This window comes from Trematomus bernacchii, unplaced genomic scaffold, assembly GCF_902827165.1.
Source record: "Trematomus bernacchii unplaced genomic scaffold, fTreBer1.1, whole genome shotgun sequence".
NCBI classification, from domain to species: Eukaryota; Metazoa; Chordata; class Actinopteri; order Perciformes; family Nototheniidae; genus Trematomus; species Trematomus bernacchii.
Genome location: NW_022988043.1, coordinates 17319246 through 17345297, shown reverse-complemented (window position 1 = coordinate 17345297; position 26052 = coordinate 17319246). Strand labels below are relative to the sequence as shown.

General features: G+C 39.8%; 1 protein-coding gene across 1 annotated transcript in view; it reads right to left on the bottom strand.

Moving 5' to 3' along the window:
- LOC117472599 (A disintegrin and metalloproteinase with thrombospondin motifs 3-like) overlaps positions 1-14560 on the bottom strand; it is a 102465-nt gene extending 87905 nt beyond the window's left edge. The window contains exons 1-2 of the mRNA XM_034117896.1: positions 14447-14560; positions 12663-12819 (exon numbers count right to left, since the gene is read on the bottom strand). Of these exons, the coding sequence (XP_033973787.1) occupies positions 12663-12819; positions 14447-14560 (271 nt within the window). The remainder of the gene's footprint in view (positions 1-12662; positions 12820-14446) is intronic.
- Between the last annotated feature and the right edge of the window lie 11492 nt (positions 14561-26052).

Here is a 26052-nt window from a genome sequence, read left to right as displayed (position 1 = left end):
GTGGGGAGAGGCGGGGCTATCGTTATTTTTTCAGAAAATGATCGTATAGAGGCATACAGACGGAGCCGTTAGACCCCCCCAGAGCGTTCCGTATGCAGATCTATCCACCTTGGGACACGTTATCGTTTGCGGGGTCCGTTTCTATCGTTTTGTTATGGCCTCGTGTAAATGAAAGGGCTATACAAGAGAAACTATGCAGATACAACCTGTTTCGTCCTCGTGTAAATGGGGTCTTAATCACGACAACAGAAAGGCTTGAAGTGAGAGGAGGTTTGTCATGGAATAGTTTCTAAGGCGTCACAAAACAATGGCACTCTGGTAGCTTGTAAAGCCACTGTATTTTTTCATTGTCATGAGGTGGTAAACACAAATTAGGATTGCTAGCATCTATGATTCAGAATTGATAAAATAACTGTATTTATTTACCTCTTAAGCACGCCGGTCCCCCCATTGGACCCCTCCCACCGTTTTTTTTTTCGAGATAATGTCTCAGGGCTTCTTAACATTTAGGAAACTATTAATTTGTAGCACCAGATTAACGGGAAGAATCTCAGCTAACTGAAGATATGAACCATTTTTACCAAAACAAAACACAAGTCTCATAAGAAGCGTCTAAATGACCCCTGAGCGAAACAATTCTAACGCACTGCGGCACATAATTCAAGATAAAGATACCCTTATTACTTATCGTAGCTGCACATACAATATAGCCGATTAAAGCTGAGACTCCACTGATTATTTAGGTATAGTATCATCACTGAGCGATCCGAACTTGCGACAGGGGAAGCAAACACAGACATCACAACACGTACCTTTACGGAGCTTTTACGGCAGATCGTCTCACCGTAGCTGTCAATTAGGTCAAAAGACGTGTTCAATGGCATTAAAACGAAAAAAAACAAATGCTACAACTGTTGATCCATAGGTTGATAATGTACCTGTGCCTTTGAAAACATTATTTATAATCCATAATTCAATTTTTTATGTAAAAATTGGAGCGGAAAAGTTAGCTGCTAATGGTAGCCACCAGAGTGTATGCAGCTTCCGGTTTTGGTAACGGGTCACTCTCACTCCTTATTTGTTAACGTTTTGGTGTGTATATAACTTTCCCTCGATTCCATTGGCTCTAGCGGTTATAAAGAGATTTCATTCATCAAAATCGAGCAAGGGGGGCCAGAGATAGGTCAAATCCACCCAAATGACCCCAGAAGTGGGGTTTTTTGGCTAAATCTCTCTAAAAAGGTCAAATGTCACTTGTTTTGCATCAATCTTGATACAGGGTACTTATTATATGTTGTACTTTGGATTTCTAAAGCTTTTAGTCTACTAACCCATCATCCAAGGGTAGTTTTCACTATAAGTAAAAAATAAGTTTTGGACGGACACTATAATTTACAGTTTTTTACTATGTAAAATCTGAATTTTCTTTAAAATAAAAAACATCTATATTGATTCTGACTCTTCTACATCCAACTCACAGGTTTATCATTACTTTGAGAAAAAAGATTATAAATGTAATCCTTTTAGAAGGGAAGATATGGTCATTTGTTCTGGGAATGTCATTTTCGAGCCTGAGACCTGAAAAACAGGCTCAGGGCTTAAGAGGTTAAAGGTCCCATATTATAATGTTTTTCATCAATATATTATAGGTCTCAGACATATACAAAACATGTCTCTGAAGTGTTTGGCTCCAAATAGCAAACAGATAATTGTAGCATCCCATAATCCCCTCTGCTTCAGGCCTGTTTCGAAAGTGCTGATTCTCTGTCTGTTGTTTTAGATCTGGGGTCTCCAACACGTCGATCACAAGCTACCGGTAGCTCACGGGAAGCTTTTCAGTAGCTCGCAGCTCGCGGTTCACAGACTGTGTAGAAAAAATCAGACGACAATAAATGCACCTGAATCAGTCCGTGTCGCTGCGGCTCAGACACACATGGATTTATGTTTTAAAAAATACTCGCGTTAGCACCATGTCAGGTTTTTGGTAGATGTAATTAAGTCTTGGATTGCAGAGTATGAATGTCCTCTTGCTATTTTCAGTTGATAAATACTTGTGTAAAGTTTGTGAAGGCAGGAGGAAAGCTTCCACGATCACCGTCTCTCTGTTCCTCCAAACCCCGCCCCCTCCCTGAAAATAATGAGTGACAGGCTGAGAGTAACCTGATAGAAACGTTATTATTCACTTAAATCACTGATTGAGATATGATGAAGCTAACTTAATCTCATACATTCATGGGATTTATGTAACAGTAAGACAGAGAATGTAAGTGTGCACCCACAAGCAGTATTTTTGTTTTTATATGCTGTTGTAAATACTCCTGTTGTCTGCTGTGTTCAGACTCAAGTCATGTTTGTGATGTCACATTCAGGACATTCAGTGTCCTTTTTTTAACAGAAGACCTAAGCTGCAGCGAGACTGCAGACGCATTAGTTTTTTGTTTTTGAGGATGGAACAATTTCACACACAGATATAGGGAGGCTAGACCTATACAATTGATTTATTATGGTTTATAATTTAATGTCAAGAGGAAGAAGAAGAAAAAGATGGCTGAACTGTTCAGTGTCAATCCTGTGCAGATGGAGATGGAGGTTATAAATCTCCAAAATCATGTTCAGCTTTAAGTCTCAGCAAAACTCACAACATTTCTGGAGCCTCGTAGACCCTGAAAACTATAAGAACATTCACCAAGCAGCACTGAAAATGTTTGCTTTATTTGGCTCTACATACTTTTGTGAAGCAGATTTTTCTGACATGAATGTCATGAAATCTAAATACAGAACAAGACTCTGCTTACTTTTTTATGCTGATTTTCCTATTTTTCTTTTCGGAAAACTTCGAGCGGCGGCTCCTGGACATTAACTTATCACTGGGACAGTTATTCTTCATAAATAGATGGAGGGTTTCAGCCATATTTCAATATTTTTACGACGACCTCAGTCTTATAGTAGCGTGGCCTAGCAACAGCTAAAGCCTGGTACTGCATGCTATTTAGCTTAAGCTAGTTAGCAGCAAAATGCCTCCGTTCTCTACAGATGACTTCCACAAACCTCTACAGAAGATGGCCGTGTTGGAAATGAAAATGCAACGGTTGGAAGTTAACGTGGAAGTGAATGGACTAGGTTGGAATGACACCACTTTACCAGTGTTGCAAAAGAATGAACAAAGGCATGATAACTCACAGCTAGTTAGCAGCTACAAGGATTCCAAGGAACAGGAGGGCTGTGTACCGGGTAATAAATCTACAAGTGGTAGTCCTCCCTGGAACTCTCTGGGTGCAAAGCCTAAGAGTAAATCATTTCCATGGGATTTGGGAGGATGAATAACAGGCAGAGCCCAGCGCTCTGAAATCTGTGATGCGACCGGCTGGCCTGCATTGTTATCACCCAGGAAGAGCACCTCTTCAACCCCTATTCATACTAGGAAACAGCCGTGGACAGCTGCTAAAGGGAGAACTACAAACAATCCTCCTAAACCACCAACTGTGCCAATCCAGAACAGATACGCTCCGCTGACCCAGAACCGGAGATCTCTTTCTGATGACCTGGATAACCTGTCCTCTTCACACAGCAGGGTAAGGACCAATAGCTACTCCAAAAGTAAAAGGCTAGAGGGAAAGCTAACGACTGGGCCTGAAACTCTGATTGTGGGTGATTCTGCTGTAAGAGATGTAAAAAGTCTGTGTAGTAAGAACAACACCAAAGTACTCTGTTTTCCTAAGGATATGGTCTCTGACTTGGCTGAGAAGATCTTATATATTGGGGCTGAACATCCGACTGTGAAAAATGTGGTACTGCACATTGGAACAAATGATGTTGTGAAACAACAGTCAGAAGTGCTGAAAGAAGACTTTAAATGTCTTGTTGGAAACTGTCAGCTCTCTAAATGCGGAGGTGTTCATCAGTGGCCCTCTACCGCCAGTCAGAAGAGGAGTGGAGAGATTCAGCAGATTGTTTGCACTGAACACGTGGCTTTCAACTGCCTGTACTGACCATTCTGTCAATTTTATTGACAATTTTAACTTTTTCTGGGACCGCAGACATCTTCTTTTTAAGGCAGATGGAGTTTGCCTGAACAAGTCAGGAGTGAAATTGTTTATCTCTAACATATTCAACTGCCTGCGTCATCAATCTGTTCCCTCTGCCAAGGACAAGCAACAAGAGGAATCAAAACAAGAGAAAGACACAACACATCGTGCAGAAAACCTTGAAGAAGTATCACTGCACCCGTCTGAGGAATGTTTTGATTATGGGAGACCTATGACACAAATGGAGGAGTCTCCACCGCCCTTCACCCCCCCTATCACCTTTGAGGATACTCTTCCTTCGTCCCCCAGCTCTCTCTACTCTCCGTTGACCCTTTCACCCTCGCCCACCCTCCTGGAGTTCGACCACATGAAGGAGATACAGAGGGTTGGCACCAAGTCCTTCCTGGAGATCAATGACCGCATGAAGGCGATACGCGGGATTGGCAGCATGTCCTTTACCCCCGCCCCTCAACGACGCCCACCACAATCACCGAAGCAGAGACGCGCACCATCTCCCCCGTCTTCATCACCGTGCCTACGTCAACCACTTCCCCCCTCTTCAAGACAGCATCTGCGATCTCCGAAGCCTGATAAGAATGTGTGTGTACAAAACGCAGCAAACTCTAACTGATATATGCTGGGTCCAGGCTCAAGGGCGTATGGCACTCTCAACTCTTTCCAGGACAAGCCGGGGTCCTGCCTGCCGGTAGCTTTGCCGATATCTGTGTTGATAGGTAATAGATTGAGCGGTGAATCAGCTTAGAAACAGGAAGCGCTCAAACGTTTGTGTGAGTTTATCAAATTCAGCCACAGCTTGTCACAAAAAATCTGACTGATAGTGTATTTAACAAACTTAAACTAGCTTTATTAAATGTCAGGTCTTTGGCAGGAAAAACGTTTTTAATCAATGATTTTATCACCGAGCACAATCTGGATGTTATGTTTTTAACGGAAACTTGGATTGAACAAAATAACAGTGCAGCAGTTCTTATCGAATCAACACCTCCCAACTTCAGTTTTATAAGTCAGGAAAGAATGCATAAGAAAGGAGGTGGAGTTGCTATTTTCTTCAATGATTCCATTCAATGCAGGAAGACATCTTATGGGAACTTTGCTTCTTTTAAATATATGGCCCTTCAGCTGAAATGCTCCTCTCGAGCTCTGTTCCTAAATATCTATAGACCACCCAAATACTGTGCAAGCTTTTTTGATGACTTTACTGAACTGCTGTCTATAGCAGGCATGGGCAAACTAAGGCACACGGGCCATATATACGGCCCTTTGGTCTTTTTAATCCGGCCCGCAGAATATTGATACAAAATTGTCCAAATGATAGTAAAGACCGCATTCATTTTGCCTTTTTCCTGCAATACCCAGTATTTCAGTTGATCCCACTAGATGGCGCACTCTAGACACAATTTACCTTTTCTGGAGTCGGCAAGATCTAAGAACCAAATACGTCATGCTTACATTGGAGGAGGTCGAGATTAACCTGAGCAATAACAGTTCATGGCGAGTACAGCGAAATACAAGTTATTGTGATTCTTTTTATTTTACCTTACTTTAATGACCATCCGTTCACTGTTATTGACCATTGTGAAGAGCAGGCAGACGTTTTCCTTTTTTTTTGTATTATTGCAGCTATCAGATGGAATCAATACATGGGCTACATGTGGCCATCACAAGTAAAATCATAATGAAAACTACGCCGGTAAAATATGCGTGTAGAAAACGGCTTATGCCACAATATGATAGCAACAAGTAGTCAAGATAGTCTGATTAGCTTCGGTTGCTGTGCTAACATCACCTGTAGACAGTGTCAATTCAGACTGAAACACATTCACTGATGGGGATGGGGGATATTTATCAGCTGCTTGTGTGACAGTCAGACAGTGAATACTTTACAGCGGTGAATAAACTCCGGTGGACGAGCAGCGCTCGGTAAATGCTGCTGAAACACATTAATAAACAATGCACCACGGCACTCTGGAGAAAAGTATAAGGTTGGAGAAGTCGTTCTTTAATTTAATCTGGCTTCGTATGGTTAAAAACTATCCGACGCAGTCCTCTATTGATGTTGTTGTGAGCGGTGTTGCAGAGAAAATCAGCGAAGTAAAACGCCGTGTGGGTCATAAGAAGGCTCGTAAATGGTTACGTCATGACGCAAACGATGACGCAATGACGCAATAATTCACCTTTGAATCTAATTCACCTTTGAACCTGCATTTGTAACAATGAGTGGACCAAAGAAAAGAAAAGTCGACATTGAGTGCAGAGTGTTTAATGAGGAGTGGACAGCTAAATATTTGTTCACCGATCTGCTACTGGCTCGGCCCGTCTGACACATTTTAAAACTCATAGTGGCCCCCGAGCAAAAAAGTTTGCCCACCCCTGGTCTATAGTGTGTATTGACTTTGACCGTCTAGTCATTGTTGGTGATTTTAACATCCATGTTGACAACCCCCAGGACAGAGGGGCTAAAGAACTGTTTTGTGTTCTTGATAACTATGGACTGACTCAGCATGTGACGGAGCCCACGCACAATAAGGGGCACACTCTGGGCTTAATTATCTCAAAGGGTCTGAATATCTCTAAGGTTGTGGTGACTGATGTTGCACTCTCTGATCATTCCTGTGTTTTCTTTGAGAGCTCTATTTCTGTTCTAAAATGTTCAAAAAGAGGTAACCACAAAGCGATATTTAACTGAAAATACTAGGGAAATGTTTACTCAGAATTTTTCTTCCACACTTGCCCCTGCTAACATCTCAGTAAATGAGCTAGTAGATTATTTTAATTCAAAAATTCAAAATGTTATAGATGCCATTGCTCCAACTAAGATAAAGGAAGTGACTGGCAAGAACATATCTCCATGGAGAAAGGCCATGACCGTGAAAAAAGAGAGTGTCGAAAAGCTGAACGCAGGTGGCGAAAAACAAATCTCCAGGTTCATTTTGAAATCTATAAAGAGAGACTTGGCTTTTATAATTTGGAATTGAAAATTGCACGACAGTCTTTCTTCTCTGACATAATTGCCAAAAACAACGCACATGCCTTGTTTGCTACCGTTGACAGGCTAACACTGACAAGTGTCAGCAGCCTCTGAATTTCTATCCACCAGGGCCTGCAATGAATTTGCCTCCTTCTTCACTGACAACATTCTGAAAATTAGACAAGCAGTCAGTGCCTCTGTATCAGGTACAGCAAATGTTTTGTCCCTGTGTCCACCGAATATCAATTCAAACACCATGACACAATTCCATCAGATTAATGATAAAAACCTAGAGGACATTATTCAACTTCTGAAATCCTCCTCCTGCTGCCTTGATATTATTCCAACAGGATTTTTCAAAGATGTTTTTCCTTGCATGGCCTCAGATCTACTTCATATAGTAAACACATCTCTTCACTCAGGTGTTTTTCCACAGGCCCTAAAAACGGCAGTCATTAAACCACTCTTAAAAAAGAATAATCTAGATGCTTCAGTAATGAACAATTACAGGCCCATATCAAACCTGCCATTTCTAGGTAAAATCATTGAAAAAGTAGTTTTTTTATTACTTGCATTTAAATAACTGTTTGGATGTGTTCCAGTCAGGCTTTCGTCCAAACCACAGCACTGAGACTGCTCTTGCAAAGGTCTTCAATGACATCCACTTAAACACAGACAGTGGCAGAACCTCAGTGTTAGTATTATTAGATCTCAGTGCTGCGTTTGACACTGTTGACCACAACATATTACTAGACCGACTGGAAAACTGGGTGGGACTTTCGGCAACAGTTCTAAATTGGTTTGAATCCTACTTAAAGGACAGAAAAAACTTTGTTTCTATAGGTAAATACACATCTGAGTTGACAAATATGACATGTGGGGTACCTCAAGGCTCCATCTTGGGGCCTCTTCTCTTTAACATCTACATGCTACCACTGGCTCAGATAATGAAAAACTACAAAATAAGTTACCATAGCAATGCGGATGACACCCAAATTAACATAACCATTTCACCAGGAGACTATGCTCCAATTCAAACACTGAGTAATGCCGCATTTCCACTACACGGTCGGCCTCGGCCACGCTCGGTACGGCTCGGTACGGCTTGGCCGCGTTGGGCCTTAACAGGGCCGACTCACTTCATGCTGCGCTTCCATTACAGTTTAGGAACTGGGGTAGTTACTATAGTAACGCAGTGTAGGCGGAGCCGTGACGTCATCTTCAATGAGAACTCCAGAAAACACAACACAGCCGTTAGCTGTTAGCACTCAGAGCTCACAGCTCCTTATATATGTTCAGAAACTCGACAAAAGTTAAACAAGTACACACCACAGACTGCCTGTGTCATGGTGAATACAGTCGCTGCTTTATTTATGTCTGTATAGGCCGTTGTTGTGAGTGTGGACGGTCGGGGCATATACTGCGTTAGCTTAGCCAATCTCCATCTAGAAAAACACGAATTTTAAAAGGTTTTTCGCCTGCCGTCTGTCTGCAGACTTGACAAAGCATTAATTCATGGTTTTTACTAACCGGTATCAGTATGTTGTTACTTCGGCATCATTTTGAAACGTGTATTACAATTAAATCACGGTCAAATATGTCCATCTTGTTGTAGTTGGAGCCCTCTTGCCAGCGCTCCTCTCTCTAGTTTAGCATACTCAGCCCGACTCAGCCCTGTTTGTTGGCCCCGATAGAACCACAATTTTGTCGGGCCAGAAAAGAGGTGAAAAAGTGGCCCCGGGCCGGGCCGGGCCGTAACTAGGCCTAGTGGAAGCGCAACCAAAAACGGGTACGGCACGACACGGCACGCTTAAAGCGAGCTCCGCGCTGTAGTGGAACTGCGCCATAAGTGTATTGAACGAATAAATGACTGGATGTGTCAGAACTTTCTCCAATTAAACAAAGATAAAACTGAGGTAATAGTTGTTGGAGCCAAGGCAGAACGTATAAAAGTTAACGCTGAGCTTCAGTCTGCAATGTTCAAAACAACAGATAAAGCCAGAAATCTAGGTGTAGTCATGGACTCTGACCTGAGTTTCAACAGTCACATTAAAACAGTTACTAAATCAGCCTACTATCACCTAAAGAACATATCTAGGATTAAAAGACTAATGTCACAGCAGGATTTGGAAAAACTTGTCCATGCTGTTATCTTCAGTAGACTCGACTACAGTAATGGTGTCTTCACAGGTCTCACTAACATATCCATTAGAAAGCTGCAGCTGATTCAGAACGCCGCTGCTCGAGTCCTTACCAACACTAAGAAAGTGGATCACATCACTCCTGTTCTGAAGTCTTTACACTGGCTTCCTGTGTGTCAAAGAATTGATTTCAAAATACTGCTGCTGGTTTATAAAGCATTGAATGGTTTAGGCCCAAAATACATTTCTGACCTCCTGCTAAATTATGAACCATCCAGAACTCTCAGATCTTCTGGGACTGGTCAGCTTTCTGTCCCCAGAGTCAGAACTAAACATGGTAAAGCAGCGTTCAGTTATTATGCTCCAAATATCTGGAACAAACTCCCAGAAACCTGCAGGTCCGCTGCAACTCTTACTACTTTTAAATCCAGGCTGAAGACTTTTCTTTTTGCCGCTGCTTTTAATTGAGATATGCATATCTTAAACTGCACTGTAACTTTTATTATCTTTGCTTTTTATCTTTGCTTTTAAATTAGTGTTTTTAAATGTCATTTTATATCATTGCTTTTAAAGGTAGGGTAGGTAAGTTTGAGAAACCGGCTCGAGATCGCTAGAATTTGAAAATACACAACCGGAGAAAATCTGCCACTTCCTTATAGAGCCCCTCCTCCAACACACACGAACGCGCACATGACCAATGAGGGCACGAGATAAGTTTGTGCACAGATGGAAGGCTGACAGGCAGGTAGGCCATCCAGTTATTTTAGCCGGGCCGGCTAAAATGATTGGTCGTGCTTTTTACAGTACTACGGCTTCCACAGATGACATTTCTTTATGGATTTTTTGTCAAAGCACTTAATACATTCATTGCTATCGGGACGTTAAGAGCATTCCATGGAATATAACAAAAAGTGTATCTCGAGCCGGTTTCTCAAACTTACCTACCCCACCTTTAAATGAGTGTTTCTAGATATCATTTTATAATATGTTTCTTAATGCTCTTAATGTCTTTCATTTTTGTAAAGCACTTTGAATTGCCTTGTGTTGAAAGGTGCTATATAAATAAACTTGCCTTGCCAATTAGAGTGAACCTGAGTGGGTACACTCCAGCATACACCTCTATGGTGGACTCCATGCAGTGCCAGTCATCTCACTGACTGTAAAAAAGAGTCTATGCACTTATTTTACACATGTGCCATAAGATGCTTGTAAGGTGGTGATTAAGGTGATGTATTTACTATGTGGGCCATAATAAGAAGTGAAAAAATTGTCTTTTTCTCTTGGACATTTATGTGAATTTTCAGTGATGTATTTACTATGTTGGCCATAATAATATGTGAGAAATTGTTGTTTTCTTGGACCTTGATGTGAAGTTAAGATTATTGATAAGCTTTGGGTATTGCAATTTCACACGTGTACAAAAGTAGCTTAATTCAACTGATGAGTGCTATGTGAATAAATGTAAGCGATGTGATGCAAGTAGCTCTTGGCCAAAAAATGTCAAAGTAGCTCTCAGATGAAGAAAGGTTGGAGACCCCTGCTTTAGATGAAAATAAGGTGCCACTCCCCATGCCCATCTGAGAGATATTTGGTTAAAAATACCACAATGGTGCTCTAGGAGGAGATTCAGGTGATAAGGTGGGGGGGTTACCTTGGTTGGTTATTGGATAATGGTTACACAAGTGGCCAAAGTCTGATCAGCTCATATTCAGACAGGTTTTTATATAAATGGATCATGACAAAAAGTGAGCAAATCCTTTTTTCTTACATTTCCAGAATCTCTTTACACAGAGGGGACACATGTTTATGTATAAAATACATGAAAAAGTGTATTTTGCATAATAGGTGACCTTTAAATATTTGTATTAGTGTAGCATGAATGAATATCACAGTTTTTCTTGGATTTGCTTTTACGTGTTTACATCAGTCGATATAACTTTTAACGTTATATAAGAAAACAACTACATAATCTCAAACACACACACACTTTTGCTTCCATAATGTAATTTTCCAGACCGCTTTGGATAGCAGATAGTGGTCTGTGCCTTACTTTAGTGGCACTGTAGGTCTATCTGCTTCAAAAGGAAAAAAAACATGGTACTAATCTACCAGGTCATCCCTAAATAAAGAGGCTGCAGGTAGAGCATGACACTGTATAACATATCCCTGTGCACTTTAGCCTCAGCTGCATCACAGCGACTGTTGATATCTATTTTATGCCTTGTCAAGCTGGAGGCATGTAACCACATGTGTTTTTTTGGGCCAAAACCCAATTAAAGATTATTTCGGTCGCATGTTCCTTTATTATTTTGTGTACACCACTTCAAATGTACGTCTACTTTGTAAAGTGAGGGTCATGAACTCACAGGTAACTTTTATATATATTAAAACGCTTTAATGACCTGTCATCTCAAAGGTTTAGAGACTCTGGCAGCTGCTAGTGACGTCAACATTTAAAAGCATTTGCAAACCAACACCTGATATGATAGTTACTAAGAAGGTGGGACTGATACAAGTAATGAATGGATCGGTTATTTGTGTACCAGCTATAAGAGATACGGATCACATAAAACAGATTTATTTGAGTTTAATGAGTGAGATCAAAATACAAAATATATTAAAATACTTATTTTAATCGTTTTTTTCTGCAATGTGTACTTTTACTCCTAATTATTTTAGTACATTTTCCGAATCAGACTCAAACAGTTTTACTTAAGTACAATACTCAATGCAGTACTTTTACTTGCAGTTGAATGGAATCAGTACTTTGACTCAAGTAAATGATCTGAATACCTTTTCCACCACTGCCTAAAACAAAGCATACATAGTTTGCTTCCAATTGGAGAAAAAAATGCAACCAGTGTTCATAGGGGCAGTGCAAGTGACTTAATTCTAGTTTAATGGGCCTTTAATGGTATTGATTGGGACAGTTAGTTGCCCTCACTGTTTCTGTTTGGCTGCTTTTAGGTGGTGGTGGGGGGGATGTCAATATCTGGCAGACAGTTGAAATTGCCACCAGCCTTACCATTGTGATTCGCAAGTATTTAAAATATGTTTAAGCACCAAATCAACGATGCTGCGGCTGGTTGGTCATACCGTACCATTTGCACTTGATACTGAGAAATTGGCTTTCTGATTGTGCAATGCTTTTTCAAACGAGAGCCCGGACCTTTTTATTTGAGTCAGTGGGGCATGTCAACTGCATTTAAAATGTAATCAGACTGAATCTGATCTTGAACTTTCATCAAAATGGTTTGTTAAAATTGCAAAAATACTTTAGCAAAAATAATGTATACCTTTTAAAATCAGTCTGTATCCCTTAAAATTAAATCGAAGGGCAGTATAAGTGTGACTCATGTCAGAATAAACCACAGAACACATTTTACAGGTTGATGTTGTGTGTGTGTGTATTTCATGGGTAACCTTCTGTAGCTGTGTTTAAATTGGTAACAGTGTACAGGGCAAAATGGCTTATTTGAATGTTACTGTGTCATCCAGGCTCCTTACCCTGCATCCCCGTGGGGCCGAAGCCTTGGCGAGTGAGGAAAATTGCGTGGTCGTGGTGCTCGGCATGATCAAGGTCACTTTTCTGCTGCACAAAGGCCCAGCGGCACACATTCTCCAGGCTCCGCGATGGGTTTCCTCTTTCAATGAGGCTGATGGACTGACAGGAAAGAGCGAGAAAGAGATTGAAATGCTTACCGATGAACCTTGTAACCGTGTAAATGAACATGTTAGTATTCTGGCAGCAGCACAAAACTGTATAGATTGGTAATCCGATCGGGAAAGCATAGCATTCAGTGTAAACATATTTTAGATGTGGGCTCTGGGGTGATAATGAAAGTGGAAAGCAAAAGGTAATTTGCTCTCATCCGCCATATGGTAAAAAGGCCAGTTGATCATAAATAATGTATTTTTAGAGTATGTGTAAAAGAAAGCCGGCAGTATTATTCACTATTTATAATCTATGCTACAATAATAATGGCTTTGGATGTGTCACTAGAAATAACCACCTCTCTGAGGCAATTATACAAAATAGATAACAGAGCGAGAACAAAAAGCATCCATGCTCACAAAACTATGAAACATTTGTTTGTAATTGGTATCACTGTGATGTTGCACAGGACAGCAGATTATTAATAGCAGACCAGAGACTTTAGAGCACTAAATAATTGAAAATAGATAACAAAAAATAGACAATTCATGGCTTTTGCCAAAGTTTTGTTTTTGTTTTTGTTCTCCTGGGATGAAACGTTAGCCTTTAATCCCACTGAGGCACTGTGTGCTTTTCTTTTGCTTACTGTTTGCTCTAACAGCCAGAGATGATGGGTTGATGCTTCACCTCTGGCTCAAAGCTTTTGTTTCCTCGCAGAAAACACAACACATTGTTGTGGACAGAGAGTGGGGAGGTAGGATGGGGCATTTTGCTGACCTGTAGCAACAACTTCTACAAATGAATCATAAATAATGTATATGTTAAGGGCTTCTGGAACTTGTTGGCCAACGTTTAGGGTGATTTGTGCAAACAAAGAATCCATATCTATATGTTTATTCTCATAACTGGTCTTAAAAAGATCAATCAAGTTAATCGACATCAAAGGGATCATTTTTGCTAATTGACTATGCCTCTGTATTTATTAGTTCTGTAGCAGACAAGAGACATGTGTGTATCTGTCCTTTACCATGCTGTAAACCAAGAGTCCAATGGAGGCGTTTGCATGGGGGAGAGCGTGTGGGAGAGAAACTCCCTCTTGAGGGAACTTTGGGATTTTAGCATTTACACACCCTTTATATGCACAAAAACATATATATCACACTGCAGGGAAGGTAAAAACCAAACAAGCATAATTTCTCTTTAAGAAAACACCTGGGTGTATTGAAGTCATTGTGTTTTATGCAGTACTGCACTTAAACTACAATACTTTTGAGGCCTATTAATCTCAGAAAGGATAGATGGAACTACTACACTCAAACTAATTTGAAGTGTGGTGGCTCTGTGCTGCATAGTGAGAGCAGAATACCTTTGGCTATACAAATACAAAATATTGTGATGACAGTTTCTTTTTTAAAACAATCACTGGGTGGAATGAAAAAAGAAACTCAGTAGTTGCAGCCCTGTTATGAAGACTGAGACTACAGCTTCTGTGTGATGTGATCAAACTCAATGCAGTGAGGAGGAACATGTTTTGTCTCTGAGCTACAGTAAAACTTCTCTCGCATACAAATCATATTGCCCTCACCATGCTTTACATTCTTGGTGCAAATCAACATAAACGGAGTGTGAGCCTCACCTTGGCGTACCCCAGCATGATCATCCTCACCAGCACCACGTTGATGTGGACTCCCAGCGACTCGTCGTGGTAAATCTCATTCACCTGAGAAGTAGGGGGGGAAAACATAATCATCGAGAAGCTAATATCTCACACAAATAGCATCACCTTAACGGCATTTGCGTCATTGGCCCTGAACACCTCATATAAGCCCAATATGGGCTTCTACTTTCCACTCAGCGGGGGAGAGAAACACACCATTCTTCATGAATCACACCATGAATGAATGTATCACAAACTTAAAGTGGACCTATCATGCTATATTTGAATAATATATTGTAGGGCCATACCTATATAAGGTATATTTATACGTTTTCTTTTTCAAAATACCAAACAGATCATGCATTTTAGCCATGCCTCATTTCGCTCTATTTTGCATGCGCTGCAGCTGACCACGCCCCCCTGCAAAGGAGGGGGCCGAGTTACGAGCGTTGTGTTACCATGCTGTTACCATGCCACGGCAACCTCTCATTCCCCTGATAGGTCAGCTCCTCCGTCCTGACGTCAGAGAAATGTTCAAATCTGGATCAGTCTGTATCAGATCCATTGCAGCCCCGTTTTTAGTGATTTGGGTATGGAGGAAAATAGAGAGGGTTGTGTTTTCTGACACTTGGTGAGTTCCCTGGAACACCGGGGACACATATTCATGTATAAAAGACGTACAAAAGTGCATTTTGCATGATAGGTCCCCTTTAAGCAATCACTATTGTACAGCCTTTTTTAAAGAGCTGGCGAATGCAGCGAGGAGGAAGGTCCTGTCCTTTTGTGCTTGCTCCTCACAACATATGATTGCCATACCAGTAAAAGGAGAAAAGACTCAAATTAATACCAAAAAAAATTGCCATTTATACAGTTTATAATTTACTCGCAGAGTTTTACCTTGAATACTTCGTTTTTGTATTGCATTCCTCCAGGGTGAAGGGAGAAAAACGTAACAATAGCGATCAAAACATTAACAAACTCTGACACAGCTCATGCAGTTTAATCATTTAGGTATTACGTTTTGATAGTTTTTGATTAAACCCTACTATTTACAACTCCACTAAGGTCTCATGCTTCCTTCGACCTCCATTTGCTTTTACCCATTTCATGGTTCTCCTTTCGACATAGAGAAATGCTGGAAAAATTACATTTTCTTTAAGAATTCAATGTAACACGAGGTATAGTATTCATTCACATAGCATCTACACAAAAAGAAAGATTGGAGTTGGACTGCATAAATCATCGTCTCCACAGCCCCTGTGCATTCTGGGAGAGGATGTGGCGGTTGTGGGGGACTACAAGGACCTGGGAGTATACTTAGACAACGGACTGAACCGGAGGATCAACACTAACGCTGTGAACAAGAAGGGGATGAGCAGACACTATTTTCTGAGGAAGCTGAGATCCTTCAACATGTGCAGCAAGATGTTGGAAATCTCTGCACTCTTCTTTGTTGTGGTCTGCTTGGGGGGGGGGCAGCATCAGAGCCATTGACACCAGAACACTAAAAAAACTCATTAGGAACGATATCTAATTTAATATGCCCTTCAATAGTGTTTTATTTGTCAGATAGTCTACATATTTGTTCTCACTCTTCTGTTTTATCTTCTATTTGAGATATAATGTTTATATTAATATATATTTATATTGTATAATTGTTTTTTTTCTACTCTTTCTTATTTCTTATTATATGCAATACTTTGTTTTACATGCTGCTGCAACCAAAACATGTCCCAATTTGGGATCAATAAAGTATATATGTATCTTAAATGTTAACAACAAAGGATGATGTTTTATGGGGATGTCTTTTTCCATATGTGAGAGTAGGACTGAATCATATATAATGTGCCTTGTAAACGACATAAAACAATAGGATTAAAGGAACAGAAAGAAGCAGGTTTAGTATTCAGACTGCTATAGCTCCCTGTAGACTCAGAAGTAAAGACAACATGGTGAGTGAGAGCAAAGGCTTCTCCACTGACTGAAGTTTATCTTGATCTTAAATCTGAGGGACAAGGCAACGTGCGCTTTTTAGACATTCGTTATGCTGTATATATTACTCGTACTTTATTATCTTCCACTGTCATGTGTTCTGTTAATCAGCCAGTGGGATCAAATGTCCCCCTCAGTGACAGGCGTCACTCACTGTATCCTTTGGTCTCTCAATGATATTAAATACACTGATGGATTTTCTGTTTAAATTACTTCCCCTCCATGTCTCCTAATTTATTTTTGCTTTTCAATTACACATGTATGAGCTTCACGCCTGACAATATCCACACGTCTTATGATTAAACATCAATGATGGGAATACTATTTGATTGATTGCACAACATTACATTTTTTTTTTCTTCATTGGCATCAGGAGATACATTGCAATTAGTGTAATGTTATCAAGTGTACACCAGAATGATTTTTCAACATTTCAGTTTTTTCCGTGTGCAGCTGAAAGAATATTATCAGTTTCTTCAAAGTTTTTAGGGATTAAACATATCATAAATATGTTCATTATAAGTGATTATAGATTGGACAACAGTTTTATATGTTGTATCAGGAAATGTAACTTTTGATAAATTGTGATTAATTAGTTAATAAGAAGAGTGTCAAGTTTAGTTACAAAGACTTAAACAGAGTGTGTATTTGCTTTCTTTCCAAGTTAAAAAAGCTTGATATGGCATGTAACTCCTTAGTTGGGGAGCTGTAATGATCTTTTTTACAGCAATAATACGAGATATTGTGACAATTGTGAAATGCAAATTATTCCTTTAATAAAGCAGCACATTGACACCATTCTTAGTGTATTTACAGAAACACAATCATTACAAGCCAAAACATTTTATAGCCTGGATTGCAGTGGATTTTATTAGAAGATCTTTGCTGAAACCTTATATGACATTTGATTGTTATGCCTTTGTCAAATGGCAACTGGAAACAAGACCATTATGAATTGTATTGATGATTAGATGTATAGATTGATGACGCATCTTCTCCTTCTTCTACTGCACAAAGGTGACTTTACAAAGGTAAATATCCTACATAAAGAAGCTACCAGATTGACATCATGTACAGAGGGTTGTTGCCAATGTGGCCAAGCTGCTACGTTAGCCTCACAGCAGCTGTTTGGCCAGAAAGACACAACAACTGACCATAATATTTAAATAAATACATAATTGATTAAATTGTCACATGCTCTATTTTGTTTTGTTTTATATTGTTTTGCTCAAAATACCAACAGAGCACCCATTGTAGCCATGCCTCATACCCCTCTATTTCAGCCGTGTAACAAAAGTGACATGTTCTTTCTTCAGTGTTTAACGCTAGAACAGTGCCATTATATGTATTATATATATAACAACTTTACTCTAAACTGACTTTGAACATGTATCAGTGGGATAACAACTGTCTAGAATGATAGAAACCATATTTTGCTTGATCGCACAGTTTTTGGAAGAGGGCGGGGTCTATGATCGACACTGCAGCCAGCCAACAGGAGCAATGGAGATGTTTTGGCGTCACTTTTGACAATACCGACAAATAGTCAAATTACTGTGCAGACAATCCAAATGACAATAATGATAAAAATAATGAAAGCTTTAATGAAGACAATGAATCGGGCAGGATGTCAAGCAGCTTCTAGATGTCGCTAAATAGAACCTGAGCCACACAACCTCCTCTCAACATGCAGTCTGAGTGAGGACAGGCGGCACAAACACTCCGTAAGAATAAAGCGACAGGCGGCCTCACATGGCTTTCATTTTCTTTGGGCCAGTGATTTGTCACTGAGTTTATCTGCCTCATTACACATTTATTCCAGCAACGTATAATCACGTTCTCAATTGTCCTCAGAGTCCTGTTCTCGCCTTATCGACTTCTTTGGATGCAACGCAGCTGGAGGAGCAGGGTGACATACTCCAGGTCTAGAAGATTCTGCTCACTGTTTTAGTTTGTATAAAGCAACCAGCAGGCTCAGTGTGACCCCAACTACAGAGGGGTTATTTGTTTCGGGAAAAAACACAATAAATGCTGCTGATCCTGAACTCACAAACCACAAGCTAAAATTACACTGTGTGTTCTCCCACACGCTGATCTGCCCGCTTCCAAAAGGTCGGTCAAAAGGGCGCTCTCGACATCACACCAACCTCCCAACAGCTACAACCAAACATTAACACGATACGACTCACTTCCTCTCCCTCCTCCCTCTCCGTTCACCCGGCTCACAGACACTGTTATGAGTGTTACATTTCTCAGTGCATCTCTTTAGAGGAAAGCTGCAGACTGGTAGGTTAACTCATCAATACCACTGACTTGATTTATTTTTCAGATGAAATGTCGATTGCAAATCTTTCTATGTTGTGTATAGTGTTTCATAACGACAGTTATTTTATGTTGTCCTCTTAGGTGCTGTCTTCAGGATGGAAGCTTTTTCCCCCTAGGGCTGTCAAAATAATGCATGAATGTGAGCGGATTCACTTGTTATTAAGACATTGATGCAATACTGCATGCAAGCAGAATTTGCCCTTACATAGTGCCTTCTATGGTGTATCATATGGCACATAATGAAGAATAAATTAATTGAAATGGTTCGATTAGAATCCATAGCTACATTGACAGCATGGAGGTTTGTCTCCTGCTGTCTTTTTTGTGACGCACAGCAGTAAAATATAAAATATTAGTGGCAGTGAATGTGTGTCTGTCGTACTGTATGAAGGCCGTCAGTGTCGATCCCAAACAGGCATCAGTTAGACCACCAATCCCAACGTTACAAGAGAGAACTGAGATTATTTATGAGAAAAAGGGTGAACCCTGAAATAGCTAAACTGATCAAAGCTAACAGCTAAATAATAATACATGTTCCTTCCTTGTTTAAATCTGGTGCCTGTATTATTCCCACTAAATCTCTTACTGTATCTCCAGTTTGGTAGACTTAATTTTCCTAATAAATTACATTCAGTTTAAGAAAATTGATCATAGCCTTCCTCTCCAACGTGTTTCCCTAAATCTAAATACGTAGGAACCACCATTTACATGCTTTTCGTATATTGGGGTTTAAAGCTGTTATTCATGGTGAGGTGGTTCTTCCAACTTTTATGGCAACAGTTTGGGACCCAACATGAAATTGTCCGTGTGCACAAATCCACGCCCAAGAAGAAAATCGTTTTTCCACTTGGTGTGGAAGAACTTGGCTAGGCAAGCACAGAGCTCTGACCTTAACCCAATCCAACACCTCTGGGATGGACTTTGACGTCAGGTGTGAGCCAGATCTTATCAACCAACATTGTCTGGGTTTGACATCACTGGTGCAGTTGCAGCTGAATGGGATATAAATACCTGCAGCCATGCCATGCCAACATCTGATGGAAAGTATAACCCCAGGAGGGGAGTCTGATGTAGCAGCAGATTAATGCCTGTGGTTTCTGAATGGCATTATCAAGAATGTCATGTGGGTGTGAAGTTCAGGAGTCCATAAACTCGTGCCAAAATGTACCTCAGTGCTATGTTTACCTGCTGTGATAAGTATTATGTTTAGGTGGATCTGCTAGAATCAACATAACACTGGGGAACTCCGAACTGCAGAACATTTGAGTAAATGGATTGATTTTGGAGCACATCATTTACTGTGAGAATTTCCTAACAGATTTTATTTTTTTAAGAATCGTACAACCCTTATAGGCTTTTTTTTGATGAATTCAATATTTGTCTTGTTCCTGACGCTTGGCCTTTGATCTATTAACAGCATAGTTTTTAAATGCTAGACACCGCTTTTCAGAAGTTCATTTTTTCAGTTATTGTATCTAAATGTTTTTAGAGAAATTGATCAAATTCTGAGGTATAGGCAAACGTTATAATAAAAAAAAGACTTACACCCATTACAATCAAGAAGGCCTTGCGACCCCCAGTAAAGCTCTGGCGACCCCTAGTGAGGGTCACGACCCCAATGTTGGAAACAAGTGGTGACAGTAATGAAATCCAAAACAACTGTACAATATATTCAACCTTTTTGAGCATGTCATGTTTAGTGTATGATTCAACTAAATTATGGTGATCAATAGGCATGTAGTCAGTTACTATAGAGAACTAATTATTTGAACAATACATTTTAATGCAGTATATTGCAATGTAATACATATTTAAAATTCAACACTGATTGTAACTTTCTACAAAGCAGTCAAATGAAATTTCATAGGGAATGAACTGGAAACTCGGTGTACAGTAAGGGGGAGAATGTGGCTCAGTGGAATAGTGCGCTGAACTTAGTGCGCTGAACTTTGAATCAGGGGATAGCAAGTTTGAGTACCACTGCAGTCAGCATGTCGTTGTGTCCCTGGGCAAGACACTTTACCGCAAATTGCTCCTGTGGGGATTGTCCACAGTATTGAATGTATGTGAGTCGCTTTGGATAAAAAGTAACATGTAATGTAATGTAAGCTTAGATGTGAACATGGTTGCAGTACTTAATGTCACCAACAGAGGTCCATAGATGTCATGCATTACTGTATGTTCCATTAGTATAATGCCGCGTTTCCACTACACAGCCTCGCTCGGCCCCGCTCGGCCTCCTTTGGCCGCGCCCGGCCTCGTTAGGACCAGCTCACTTTGTGGCGCGTTTCCATTACAGTTTAGGAACCGGGTCAGTATCTATAGTAACAGTGTAGGCGGAGCGACGCTGCTTAAAACTGCCGTGACGTCATCTTCAATGCGACACAACAATGGAGATGTGAAAGCGATCGTTTGCTTGTTTTTTGCTGTGTGGTTTATTATCACAAGAAATAGACGAGAGTTGTTTCGAAAGAGGCGACGTATAGCAAGACGAGGTATAGAAGAAGCTGACGCGAGGAGTTCGGGCAGTCCTCCTACGCCGCAGAGACTACAGGACGACTCGAATCACTACTAACTACAATGCTACTTGGTAAGCTAACGTTCGCTAACTAGCAATGTGTTTAGGCTCACTCTCCCTATACGACCAAAGTATTTCAAGTATTTAATTAATTGTAGCTACCACTTCTTACGTATTAAAATATGTATTGCTTTTGTTTGTGTATTTCAGAAGTTACCGACCGAGCTACCGACGTGGTGGAATGTGATTGTTTCCATCTTTCACACACATCAGTGGGTGGGAGAACTTCAGGATGCTGACGGATAAACCTCCTACGTGTAATACCTAAATATTCATTGTCATTGTATTGAACCATAAATACATCTTTCTTTTTCACATACATGTGTTTGTCAAATATTTAAACCAAAAAAATGTTATCAGAATTGACTATTTAGTAAATTATTGAATTTCAAGCACCAGTACTGCCCCCATAATAATAATCTAATAAATTAAGCAAATATCAAAGCAAACTATAAACATAAATACAAAAAGTGTAAAACACAACAGAACTATATTCATAATGCAAGTGTAAAAAATTGTTAACATGGATGGAGGCTAAAGATCCACAGCATAAAATAATATGATTATGATGGTTTGTCTGAAAGACACAGCCTCAAGGTTCAAGGTTTTTTATTTTGTCATACGAACCAAGCTAGTGTAGTTATGACAATGAACATCTTAGGTCACAGGCTCCTCCAACAGTTGCAACAAAATAACCCAGATCAAACAGAAATATAGTGCAAGTAAATATTAAGCGCTGTGCACCGCTCTCTTTGTATAGGTTGTTTTCTTTTGTTCTCTTCTCTTTGAAATATATAAGCAATGTGTTTGAGTCTAGCACAACGAGGGGTATTACACTGTGAGTAATTTTCTACATGTATTTATCATGTATTCTTAATACCACATTATGTAATGTTATGTTTTAGAGGAGGACATCAAGCTAGCACAACTCAATTTCAAACAGAGTATGCAGAGTTTGTCCTGCTTAAAGAGTTAAATGTATTATTTAACCAAGTATTTATTCTCTTATTTGCTTTAATTGCAACAGATGATAAAGGTTTCACTGTGATAAGTATTCTCTTAAATCCATAAACCCCTGTACAGTGCTTTGTGGACGATGGTGTTTATGATATTTCTGACTGCAGAGGGACGCCTAGATGATGCCATCTTTCTGTGCGATCGCTGGTGGGTGCAATTATTTATCAACAAGCAATAAGATAAGACATGGCATTGATTCTGCTGGGCCAGTTGCCGTTCCTGCAGGGCCAGATCGTCTCCTCCTCGGTTTGTGCTGTTGATGCAGAGGACGTTGTTCGGAACTGTTCCTCCTCGCTAGTCCCAATGTAATCATCTAGAACAGAAACATGACTTGTAAATTCCACAAACTACTGCAGCACAATACTATAAATAGCAACAACAACTATAGAAAAGACAAACTGAACGTAAACAATGGCACATATGGTGTTAGCAAACAATAGCTCTCGCTAATGCTATCTGCCTAGCTAGCCTTCGGGGCTCCATCGGGGTTGTCGAACATAAATGTAAGGATAAAATAGACTTATTTGTTAGAAGTGAGCTTTAAAACAGATAGGGACACAAAAGCAGGGACACAAAGCAGGGACACAAAGCTTTCAAGCAAATAACACAGCGTTAGCAAAAACGTACCATGCAGACTCCAGTAACGCCGTTGGAGAGTCCAGTGTCTGTGTAGAGACCTCCTGAAAGACTTTGATATTGCGAGTTGTCCCGTCGAGCACCCGCTGGACCTTATCATCTGCAATATAATGGACGTCGTCACTTCCTCGACCGACCATGGTGTGCTTTTCTTTGCCATTGTTGTAGCTCCTCCGTTAACAAAAATGCTGTTTGTAAAAATGGATTATCTCGCGCGCAGATTGTGACGATTCTCTCCGACCAATCAGCAGCCGAGAGCGTTGACGTCACAAACACAGCCTGGTTGTCTTTGGCCCTGGCCCCACGATTTTATGAGGCCAGAAAAACTGAGAATTAGGACCAGCCGGCCGGTACTAGGCCAAGTGGAAACGCAACCACAAACGGGCCGCTGACGTCACAGCCCTCTTAAACCGGGCTGCGCGCTGTAGTGGAAACGCGCCATAAGAGGACTCATTAGTGAAACTCTAAAATGTGGAATCACTGCTTCAGATTTTATTGAAAGGTTGTTTGGTTTCTCCTATTACTTTATTGGTATTTGGTGTCCAGGGCTGCTGGGCCTTCTTAATGGTTGTTTTGTGTTTTTCTGTCTTTTTCTTTTTGTGTTTGAATGTTTTGTATGTCTGTTTTACATTAATGGTTGAATCTAGCAATCTTTACAATCATGAATCACATTTATGCGTAACAAGTGACAGGAACATTATTTGTTATTATTTCCAGACTGGATGAATGAAAGGGTATACAAATCATTCATTTGAATATCAGGAGTCTATTGCCCAAAATTAATTTACTTCGGACATGGGTTGTCCTACATAAACCTAAAATCATCACACTCTCTGAAACTTGGCTTAATAGTAACATTTCCGATAGTGAACTACAAATCACAAATTATTTGCTTTACAGATCTGATAGATGCAGCAGGGGTGGAGGTGTGGCTATTTATGTTTCCTCTGACCTTGTGACTGAGCTAATTGCTACTTCTATACAGCCTCTACATTTTTTAATGCATTTTTCTTAAAATCATTTTTTATGAAAATAAATGTTTAACTATTGGTAGCATCTATAGGCCACCTTCTTCACCTGCAGAGTCTTTTAACCACATCATCGACACTATCAACTCCATTTCCTGCGGAAATGAAATAATCTTGCTTGGTGATTTCAACAAAAATTGGTTGGATAAATCATCTTATAGAGAGAAAAAACTTTTCAGTAGTCTCAATGTTAAACAGCTAATTAATGAGCCAACTCGTTTTCACTCTTAGAACCCAATCTCTGCTTGACTGGATACTGGTGTCACACCCTGACAGAATCTTAAAAGCTGGTGTCATGTCGGATTGCTTCAGCGATCATTCAATTGTTTATTGCATATGGAAAATCGAACTAATTAAACTGCCTCCAAAACTAGTCAAAATCAGACAATATAAAAAATGGAATGTTGATTTATTTATTAATGATGTTGTTGCCCTTAATTGGGACAGATTTCAACTAATACCTTTTGTACAAGATGCTTGGGATTTTCTGCATAAAGAGTTCACTGATGTCATGAACAAACATGCACCTGTGAGAACGGTTAAGGTCAAAGGTCAACATCTCCTTTGGATCAATTCTGAACTCATCAGTCTCTTTAGGGAAAGGGACTGATGGTCGATATATCGTCATTCAAGAACTATAGCCGATTGGGAAGTATACAGGCATCTTCGAAATCTGAGTAAAACCAAAACCCGAAATGCTAAATCCAACAACTATAAAGAATCTCTCACTTCGGACTTGAAGAATCTCAAGCAATTTTGGACTAAAATTAAATCTATTTTAAATAAATCAGGTAAACATTCTATTAATAAAATAAGAACTGCTGATACAATAATTCATGACCCATTATCCATTGCCCAAACATTTAATCAGCATTTCGCTAATGTATGTTCCACACTACTATCTGACTCCTATTTGTCAACTGGTATTTCTAATAGTAATTCATACTGCAACAGTTATTTTTCTTTTAAGAAGATTCTACCACACGAAGTTCATAATGCTATCACAGAATTAAAAGTGGATGGCAGTGCAGGACTCGATGGTATAGAAAACAGGTTCATAAAATTAACGTCCCATATTCTCATGTACCCACTTGCTGATTTGTTCAACCTGTCTTTGTCCACCTGTGAGTTGCCGACTATTTGGAAATATGCACGCGTCACTCCACTCCATAAAGGTGGTGATTTACTTGATACAAATAATTATAGACCAATCTCTATAATCTGTTCTATTTCCAAAGTTCTGGAGAAAATAATTTATAATCAACTGTCACATTATCTCACTACTTATAATATTTTATCTCCGGTTCAATCTGGCTTCAGGCCTAATCACTCCACAACAACTGGGCTACTTACATTTTCGAATGACTTGTACTCTGCTGCAGATGATGGTGAACTCACAGGCGCAATTTTTATTGACTTGACAAAAGCCTTTGATTTTGTTGATCGATATCTGCTCTTGGATAAACTTCACGGCATTGGCCTTTCTAATAATACAGTGTTATGGTTTAACTCGTACCTTCACAATAGAAAGCAATGTGTGGTTGTTATTGGAAAACAGTCTGACCTGTTGATCCAACAAAAGGGTGTACCCCAAGGATCAACTCTGGGCCCACTTCTGTTTTCTATTTACATAAATGATTTATCTTATTGTCTCATTAATTATCGTACTCACCTTTATGCTGATGACACTGTCATATAAATTATACATCCAAATCTGACTTTCACAAATTCAGATCTCTCTTCAATCGGATTTTAATATCTTACCATCACACAATGAACTACTGCTCAACAAAACACAATCTTATACTATGGTCTTTGGTACCAGGCAGAAGCTCAAATCTAAACCTAATGTAGTAATAAAATGTAAGGATGGCACTTCTCTGCATAAAGTTGATAGCTTTAAATATCTTGGTGTATGGCTAGACTCTGAACTTTCATTTAAACTACATATAAATCATGTAATACAAAAAGTCAATTACGGAAGCGGTGTCTTACACCGCTCTCGCAAT